The following is a 10562-nucleotide window of genomic DNA, read 5'->3' as shown; positions in this document are numbered from 1 at the left end:
TGCCGCGATGATGCAACCGGCCTTCGAATATGGCCTTCGTAGGATGCAGAACTGAATTGGGACAGCCTTCATCGTGCCGCGGTGACGCAATCGGCCTTCAAATGCGACCTTCGAAGGATGCAGTCTTTGAATTGGGACATCCTTCGTCACGCCGCTGTGACGTTTCGTCAAGCCGCTGTGACGTTTCGTCGCGCCGCTGTGTCGCGGAAGTGTAATCGGCCTTCAAATGCGGCCTTCGAAGGATGCAGCCTTCACATTGGGACACAGCTAATAACTACTTTGGTCGTTTTGAATCACCCAACAACACTCCTGTGAGGAAATCCATACCTCACCCAGACGAACAGGCGCTCGGACTCGAGACAGCTGATGTCCGGAGGACGTTGAGAAGACTGAACGTGCGAAAAGCAGCGGGCCCCAATAACATACAGGGGCGGGTGCTCAAAGACTGTGCTGACCAGCTGGCTCATGCCCTCACGGACATATTTAACACCTCGCTGACCTATGCTGCCGTTCCATCCTGTTTCAAGACTGCCACCATCATACCAGTGCCCAAAAAACCCACAATTTCATCACTGAACGATTCCCGCCCCGTCGCACTTACTCCCATAATCATGAAGTGCTTCGAGAGGCTGGTGAAGGATCACATCATCTCCAAACTTCCCCCTTCTTTTGATCCGCTACAGTTTGCATACCGCTCCACAGAGGACGCCGTCTCCTCCGCACTCCATCTGAGCTTTGAACACCTGGAAAAAAGAACAATACCCACGTGCGAATGCTGTTTCTGGACTTCAGCTCAGCATTTAATACAATCATCCCCCAGAACCTGGTGAGCAAACTGGCCCCCCTTGGACTCAATGCCCCCTTGTGTAACTGGCAGCTGGATTTCCTCACAGACAGACCCCAGTCTGTGAGGGTAGGAAAAAACACCTCCAGCTTCTTCTCCCTTAGTATCGGCTCCCCCCAGGGCTGCGTACTGAGCCCACTGCTCTTCACCCTGATGACCCATGACTGCCGTGCCAGGTACAGTACAAACCACATCAAGTATGCGGACGACACGACAGTGGTGGGTCTCATCATGGACAATAACGAACTGGCCTACAGAGAGGAGGTAAAACACCTGGTGGAATGGTGTGACACAAACAATCTAATCCTGAATGTCAACAAAACAAGAGAGATTGTCGTTGACTTCAGGAAAAAACAGCCAAGTCACACCCCCCTCCTCATCAACAACGCCACAGTGGAGCAGGTGAGCAGCATCAAATTCCTGGGGGTGCAGATCACAGACACTTTGACCTGGTCTCTCCACACCTCTGCTCTTGTGAAGAGAGCACAGCAGCGTCTGCACTTTTTGCGTCGGATGAGAAGGGCAAACCTCCCCCCTCCCATCCTCACCACTTTCTACAGAGGCACAATAGAGAGCATACTGACCAGCTGCATCTCTGTCTGGTTTGGGGCCTGCAACGCCTCAGACTGGAAACGTGTAGAGAGAGTGGTGAGGACAGCGGAGAAAATCATCGGGACAGCACTTCCTTCCATCCATGACACTGCTTGCAGACGCTGCCTGACCAGGGCTCAGTCAATTTCAACTGTATATTGTAAAATGTCTAAGTCTAAGTCTGAGTCTAAAGTGAAGGCAGTGCAAGTCAGCAACTTCACTCAAAAGCCAGACGACATGCATTGAGTTGAGGAAGAAAATGAATGATTGTCCCACAGTAAAGAAACCCAGCCTTCTTTGCATTTTCTAAAGACTTCCAATTTATTTATTCGTTTATTTTTGGCAATTATTGTATAAAGATACATTCACTTAATGAAAAGTTATAGGCAGTATACCACCATAACCACAATTAAATGATTATTTCTAAAAAGTGTATAACAAATTGTATTTCACCCAATGATACAGACTAAAGAGAAACATAATAAAGATAATTTTGTGCCACAATACAACAAAAGTCTATCAGCCCATCCAGAAGTCAGTCTAACAGAACAACTGTGCTTTCTTAAATAGATAAAAACACTTAATCAACTGAAATGACATTGATATGTGACGTCATATGTGGAAAAACATCAACAGAATACAAAAATGATTGTGACAAATTATACTACATCAATACCCAGTAAAACAAAAATATTTTTGTGATTTGTGAAATATAATATGCATCCGCATATAAAATGCATATATATATAGCAGTAAAAGATAACAAATTATCATAACCCAGTATATAGAAGTTGATGGGATACAGGATATGGAAGAAAGTCAGGGAATAATTAACATTGTGTAAGATGAATCAAGAATACAACAAAATATTGTAAGATCAAAACTCTTTAGTTTAGTGTGTAATTGACTGTCACTGAGCACAAACCCCACTTATGTTAGCATTGCTTTGTTGTCTATTTTTGTGCATACACTATCATTCAAAAAGTTTGGGGTCAATACATTTTTTAACATGTTTTTGAAAGAAGTCTCTTCTGCTCAACAAGGCTGCATTTATTTGATCAAAAATACAGTAAGACAGTAATATTGTGAAATATTAGTACAATGTACTGTAAAATAACTGCTTTCTATTGTAATATATTTTAAAATGTAAATTGTTCCTGTGATGGAAAGCTGAATTTTCAGTAGCCATTCTTTGATGAATAGAAAAATGAAAAGAACATTTGAAGAGCATTTGATGCATTCTTGCTGGTGAAACAAAACTTACTGACCCCAAACTTTTGAGTTTATCTTTAGTGGTGTATCTTTACATATAAAATAAGAAAGGTATCGCCATAAGCGATAGAAAAAATGATAGCGAAGAGTTTTGTGTAAGAGATGTTGCAGAAGATGGAATTTTAGTTTCTTTACCTATTGTTAAGGAAGAAGGGAAAGAAGTAGGACGAGAAGTAGCTGGAGAAGTAGGACGAGAAGTAGCTGGAGAAGTAGGAGTAGGACCAGGACAGGTGTAATTGTTGTCAGAATCATTTCCAGCGGAGGTAAACTGCACAAAACCTGGAGGATCACTGCCCATAAAGGATGTGATCCATTCCTGATAGCGGGATACTCTGGTGTAAACACCGGGATATTCAGGTCGAGCACAGCCAATCCCAAAGCTAACGACACCGGACTGGACCCACACAGAGCTCTGCGTGCTCACCATCGGACCTCCTGAATCCCCCTGAAAATACAAATCAATGCAATCATTGTAGAAAGAGACATACACTGTTCAAGAGTTTGGGGTCAGTAAGATTTATTTAAAGAAAATAATACTTTCATTCAGCAAGGATGTATTAAATTGATCAAAAGTGTCAAAGTCATTTATAATGTTACAGATGATTTCTATTTCAAATAAATGTTGTTCTTTTGAACTTTCTATTCATCAAGGAATCCTGGACATTTTTTTTTTATCATGTTTCCACAGAAATATGAAGCAGCACAATTGTTTTCAACATTGATAATAAGAGGTAAAGTTTTTTGATCAGCAAATCAGCATATTAGAATGATTTCTGAAGGATCATGTGACACTGAAGACTGGAGTAATGATGCTGAAAAGTCAGCTTTACATCACAGGAATGAATTATATTTAACATTTTCACCGAAAAAAAGAAGGTTATTTTAAATTGGCGATTATTGGTGGGTATAATCATTGCAAAAAACTAAATCTTTAACTACAAATCTTCGACTCCACTTGCAACTTCCCTTTTATTGTTTTATTGTTTTATTTGGATCCCCATTAGCTCCCACTATGGTGGTCGCTAGTCTTCCTGGGGTCCACTGAAATCACAATACAAAAATACAAAATTCAATTAATCAATACATCAGTAAGATCTATGAAAACTATACGATATATTAGCTGCCATGACACACATTTAAAAGGACGGTACAAATTATGCAGTTATGCAAAAAGCAACATCTATTCAACATGCAATTTAAACAATTTAAAACAAAACATACAAAAATAAAATAGGTAATACTTTCACTCCTGTAATCTCTGTTTTATTGTTTTCTTAAAAGAAAATTGACTTTTGATTTCCCTGACGCTGGATGGAAGTGAGTTCCACTCTACTCTGTATACAATAGTTTCCTTCATAAAATTACATCTTGGACTAGGAGTAATCATTATCTTGTTGCTGACTGAGCGTGTCACATGCTCATGACCATATCCACTAAACAATATTTTTTCTTTTATAAAGTTATATGCTTCATTAGCCATGACCTTATGCATGAATAACAGAAGATTATATTTCACTTTTGCCTCTACAGTTAACCAAGATAATTTAATATGCATCTCACGCACACTAGCGCGAAAAGAACAGTGCAGAGCTACTCTGGTTGCTCTATTCTGTGCAATTTGTAGTTTTCTTAGATGTTTTTGGGCCGCACTAGTCCAAACTACTGGACAGTAATATAAGTGAGACAGAACAAGACTTTGGACGACATTTTTCAATGTAGCAGTTGGACAATATACAGAGCATTTTCGGGACATAGCAATACCCCTGCCCATCTTACTGACAATGCAGCTTTTCTACGGCATCCTGAGTTACAGTATTGAATTGGAAATGGCAGTTTTTGCCCTGCATTACGTTATCAACCAATTTCCGGCATGCGTCACTGTCAGTTTTGTTCATGTCAGATCTTAAATTATCCACTTTTCTTGTAAAAAAATTGTTAAAATAATTTGCAATGTCATGTGGCTTCGTAATGAACTGCCCCTCACATTCAACAAATTTTGGGGATGGCTTTGGCTTCTTGCACATTAATACATTCAGTATTTTCCACAGTTTTTTCCCATCATTCACAGAGTTATAAATTTTCTGTTTAAAATAACCACTCTTTTTACTATGATTTAGTTTTGTGACTTTGTTTCTTAGTGTGCAGTACGTCTTCCTATCTTCAGGCTTCCCTGTTTTTTGAGCAACTGCTTTGGCTTTATCCCTTTGAAACATCAATGATCTCAATTCATTGTCCAGCCATGGAGCACTGTTACTTCTTATTGACCTTTTCCTAAGGGGAGCATGCATATTAACCAATTTCATTAATTTATCCATAAACATATTTAAAGCAGTGTTGACATTCTGTTCTTCAAGAACATCTGACCATTGCATATTATTGGTGTCTAATATAAATAGCTCTGGGTTGAACCTTTTAAAGGACCTGCGGAGAACAATTCTGACTCCAGATTTAGGCAATTTAGTTTTTCTTGATAAAGCGATCAGATTGTGGTCACTACACCCCACAGCTTTGGAAACTGTTTGTGAACAAAGCTCTGGTATATTAGTGAATATCAGATCAATACATGTAGATGTATTCCTGCCATCAATACCTACAGAGATTCTAGTGGGCTGAATAACAAGCTGGGTGAAATTACAGAGGCTGGCCATTGAGGACAGTTTTTTACGTAAGGGACAAAATTTGGAAAACCAATCTATGTTAAAATCCCCTAAAAGAAAAGTGTCTTTACTTTCATCAGACACTCTATCTACAATTTCACATATTTTGTCTAAGTAACTTACATGAGCGCTTGGGGGGCGATAACAGCATCCAACTAAAAAGGGCTTAGAGTGAGGGATGTGGATCTGTATCCATATTATTTCAATATCAACACACATTATATCATTTCTTGGCAGGACTACAGTGCTATCTTTAATGTATAATGCTACACCTCCACCATGTTTATCCCGGTCTCTTCTGTACAGGTTATAGCCATCAACTGCAACAACAGAGTTATCAAAACTGTCATCCAAATGGGTTTCTGTCAATGCTAAGATATGAATATTCTCCGATTGACAAAGTGTAATTATTTCATCAACTTTGTTTCTGAGGCTACATATGTTTAAGTGGGCCAGGACTAGACCCTTTTTAGAAAACTTTAGCAAAGATGATTGTATTTTCTTTCTGCCTATATTCATAGCTAAAGATGTAAAAATGTACAGATAATTTAAAAATAACACGCTTCTAAAGTGCCCTTTAAGTTATACTTTTTCTGTATGTCCATCTTTTGGCCCAATGACTAACTTGTCATACCTCAGCCATGCTCTTTCACCCCTTTCCCTCGCAGCCTTCAGCTTTGGCCAGAGTTCTTTTCTTTTCTGTTGCACTGCCCCAGAGAAATCCTCATTTATATAGATGTTGGTCCTCTTCAGCTTTTTAACAGAAGAGAGGATATGCTGTTTGTCTTTTAGCCGCAGCAGATTCACCATGATTTTTCTTGGCCTTCCACCCTCTTGGTACTGACCAATCCTCTAGACCCGCTCCATCTCAATCTTGGTACAATCAAGCTCCAAATTACTGGAGAACATTTGTTGAACTTTAAGCTCCAATTCATTCCATTTTTCTCCTCCAACATCAGAAATCCCATCAATGATGATATTTTTCCTTTTATGTTGGTTATCAATGTAATCCAACTTTGTGAGCAATTCATCAATGTCCTGTTTTGACTTCATAATATCGCTTTCAAAGGATTTTATTTTAGCTTCAATTTCCTTATGCCCTGACGTCTCCTCCTCCATTTTATTTTGTGTAAACTCCAAACTTGTCTTCAGCTCCTGGACGTCTTTTATAACGCCATCCAGCCTCTTATTAGTTCCATCTATCATCACTTGAATGAAACCTTTGAAGTTCTCTTGCTGCAGGTTTAGCATTTCCTTGTAGAATTCTTTTTGCTGCTCCAACAATTGTGTGACCATGGCCATGGTAACAGCAGATTCATCCTCACATGATGTTTTGGTTTCTGACTAGATAAGTCCTCTTTTTGCAAGATAGTTTTTATTTAAATTTGGCCCATGACATCAATTCTCAATTAAGCGTGTGCAAGACAACTGTATTTACAGTAAGTTCACACAGGACGTGTCATTGTGGTTAAAAACGTCAAGAGCGTTTTTACATTGAAAACACAAAAAAAGTAGTGCGGGGTGAATGGAAAATCAAATTCTGTGTGAAACGGTTGCAGCAGTTCAATAAACAATGAACTAATATTATGTAACGAATGGATTTAATCCAAAATGCTCTAGGCCTCATAAAACCTTCCCCCTTTCCCCTGTTGTCATCGGCCCTCAAACCAGTTCTCTTCAAAGGCCGTTATCACCTCTGCTCTCCTGAACGATCTCAGCAAGAGACTGTCTGCCACCCTCAAAGATTTACATTTCTATTGGTGGACACTGCTATACAGCATCTGGATTAAGCACCTTCACAAAATTTTGGGAACTCTGGGTTCCAGAACTGGGATGGGCATTCACTTTGCTTAATCCACGAAACAACAAACCATGCCTTATTAGTTTAAGAAGGTGTTTTACAATCTTGCATTTGACGCAGGAGTAAAATAATAGCATACAGCAGCAGAGATACGTATTAAGATACAGCAGCAGCAAGCCTTTTACGTAAGGTTACTGCGTCTAAGCATAGTGGACATGAGAAAATCTTCATGAGAAAACATATAGCCATTTAACTGGGGGTATTACTTTATTTACCAACTTCCAACAACACTTTTCAAGGCTATGTTTAATTTGCGTGCGTGTTCGGGCTCGGTCAGCTGAATACTCGTAGCCATACTCCATTATTCATCTGTTCTCCAAATGACTCCACATTTACAAATAGGGTAACAATTACGATTTGTAGGTAATTGTTACCTACAAATTTGACAATGACGATTATCAAATGATGTTAAATCATCATACTATTTGCTCAGGTGGTTGTGGAGGGTTTCTTTTCTCATCTCTATTAGCCTGCAACATGTTACCATTTGTTAAAGCCACACATAATGCGCATTCTAATTAGATATGTTTGAGCTTTCTGCTCAGACACACATACTGTAGTCACAGGTCATTAGAGGTAAGCCATTCGGCAAACCAGGCCCAGGTACACATAGTCTAATAGGCCACTAGAGCCAAGCCTTACGGCCCAGACTACTTAGTTTAGTGGCACACATACACTGGTATGTAGGCACATATGTAGAACACCACATTGGTAAGTCACAAGGGACACCGCTTGAAAAAAAAAGGGTACACTAGTACACATAGGGCTACACTGCGAGATGCTTCACGCGCCTTATATACACCTCATGGCAGCCCAGATTTAACAGGTAGGCAGATATAGTCCGCCAAGACCAAGCATACGCCCCATTTCTCAGACTCAAAACTAAAGAGCCAGACACACATATATACAGAGCCGGACAGTAACTGAGTACATTTACTTGATTACAGTACTTAAGTACAATTTTGAGGGATCTGTACTTTACTCGAGTATCATTTTTGGGGAGTACTCATGACTTTACTCAAGTACATTTGAGAGGCAAATATTGTACTCTTTACTCCACTACATTTCTATCCATAACTGTGAGTACCCATTACTTATTCTAAAAAAAAAAAAAAAAAAAGGAAAAAAGAGTGTGATTGGATTGTGCAGGCGCCACTGATTGGGACAGCCTATCAGCAATCACCTTCAGCTTTCCGCCAAAGTCAACTCCATGGTCAGATTTAGATAAGAGATGAAACCATGGACGAAACAATGGATGAAGACGCAGCAGGTCCATCCCGGGAGCGATATTTTTTTTCCCAGGATGGTAGGGGAAGACTCATGAATATTCATTAGGGAAGTCATCCCTGATTGGTCTTAACCCCAGTGACGGGTAGGTTTAGGGGTGGGGTTAGGGGTAGGTCATTAGACCAATCAGGGATGACTTCCCTAATGAATATTCATGAGTCTTCCCCTACTATCCTGGGAAAAAAAATATCGCATCCTGGGAATGTGCCAAGCCGTGGCCCCACCTCGCCAGACTATTTCAATTTTCTGAACAAGTTAATGATAGTTTTCGCTTCAAGTGTTTGCTGTGTTTACCAATGTAAGCACTGTGGCAGTAGTAATGCAATATTTAGAAAATGTACTCTTGTACTCTTGATACTCAAGTACTTTTAAAAACAAGTACTTTAGTACTTTTACTTAAGTAGACATCTGACTGTAGTACTTTTACTTGTACTTGAGTAAAATTTAGCAAGGGGTATCTGTACTTTTACTCAAGTAATGTAGCTGTGTACTCTGTCCGCCTCTGCATATATAGCAATCACACGTTCCTATGGCTCTTTGGAGAAGTAGCAGAATATATGTTTTGGCGGTAGATCTGCTGGGGGTGGGGGATTTTCTGATGTACAGTACACTCGGTTTGTATTGTATTGTCAAATATCATGTCACCTGCTCTGTTGGGGGGGGGGGGGGGGGGGGATTCATGTACGCTATATTGTACAGCAGCAGCATGTATTACATGCTTACATCAGTGTGTTGTATATGTATTGACCGTAGCAAGTCCAGCAGCAGCAATAATCTACAGCAGCAGTGTAGCTGATCTGTTCTCCAAGACCAAATATATCAACTTTGTCATACCCATTACCATGCCAAACACTCTAGAAATATATATATATATATATATATATATATATAATGTATATGTATATATAGATAGATATAGGGTTTTGTCAATGCAAATATTTTTATGTGTCTTTTCATATAAACTTTAAAAACTCTATTTTTTGGCATATATGTGTTATGAAGTTTATATGTTTGAGTTATAGCACTGGGGTCGATTGCAAATCTGGTCGGTAGATCCCTCCCTTAAATTTATTGTGTTAGCCTCCTAAGAGTTTTTTTGGAGACGGTTACAATCTTATGCACACTTCAGAATCTCGCCGGTCTTGTACTTTTCGCCATCTACTTTTTGAATACTATGTACTACTCTGTTAGTGAACTGTTTTTTGCAAGCTATATAGTAGGGAAGTATTCGATTTAGGACACAGCGTTATTGTTTACCTTGTAAACACAAGTTGAACAGGGTTTGTGTACCTGACATGAGTCCTTGCCTCCTTCCAGTCGACCAGTACAGATCATGTTTTCTGTTATACTTCCAACTCCATAGAGACAGTTGCACTGTCTATTACCAATTATAGGAACCTCCACTTCCTGTAGAACTTTAGGGGACGGGAGGGACACTGTAGGAAAGACATGAGAATCCTGTTACTCTATCGTGTTTTGAATGGGATTGTGAAAGGCATTTCATGTTAAGTTTAATGTAACTAAGTTAAACAGGAATGAATTTTCACCTCCTTCACTAATGTTTCCCCATCCAGTGATCCAGCTGTCTGTGCCGTTGTTAAACACACTGTGATCAGCTGCTAGACACACGGGTCTGATGTAGTCAGTGAAGGTGACGGGAGATTTCAGTTTGAGCAGAGCGATATCATTGTCATTCGTAAGATAGTTGTAACTGGGATGTTTGACAACTGCCATCACATCTCTGAAAACTTCGTTCGGGTTGAAGCCTTCCTGGGTCTGTCGCCCCAAAACCACAGTTGAATAATAGATGTAATAACTGAAAAATAGAAATATAAAGAAAAAAAAAACAAAGTAGTCAAGAAGAGTTTTAAACCTGTAAAGCCTAACATATTAAAAATAAGTCTGAAAAATCTTTTTATTTAAAATTCGTTTTTAGCGTTTATTGAGACATTAGACAGAATATTATAAAAAATCTCTCTCTTTGAACAGACTACTTGCATAAAATGCATATAAATATCAGTTGTCTCTATATCTGCCAATAATATGTCTT

The 10562-nt window shown here is 39.3% G+C and overlaps 1 protein-coding gene across 6 annotated transcripts in view; it reads right to left on the bottom strand.

Annotated features, from left to right (window-relative positions):
* Positions 1–1714: 1714 nt before the first annotated feature.
* The window catches only part of LOC307147062 (transmembrane protease serine 9-like), a 46036-nt gene continuing 37188 nt past the window's right edge, over positions 1715–10562 (bottom strand). For 3 of the 6 annotated variants that reach the window (XM_079851518.1, XM_079851519.1, XM_079851521.1), the window contains 3 exons: positions 10060–10328; positions 9803–9948; positions 1735–3152 (listed from right to left, as the gene is read on the bottom strand). In XM_079851518.1, coding sequence (XP_079707644.1) covers positions 2739–3152; positions 9803–9948; positions 10060–10328 — 829 coding nt within the window. In that variant the 3' untranslated portion in view covers positions 1735–2738. Of the gene's footprint in view, positions 3153–9802; positions 9949–10059; positions 10329–10562 lie in introns of all 6 variants that reach the window. The other 3 variants (XM_079851517.1, XM_079851520.1, XM_079851516.1) reach the window with 2 other exon arrangements.

Source organism: Squalius cephalus, assembly GCF_949319135.1.
Source record: "Squalius cephalus genome assembly, chromosome: 19".
NCBI classification, from domain to species: domain Eukaryota; kingdom Metazoa; phylum Chordata; class Actinopteri; order Cypriniformes; family Leuciscidae; genus Squalius; species Squalius cephalus.
Note: the sequence above shows the minus strand (reverse complement) of the source record. Positions and strands in the feature narration are given on the sequence as shown.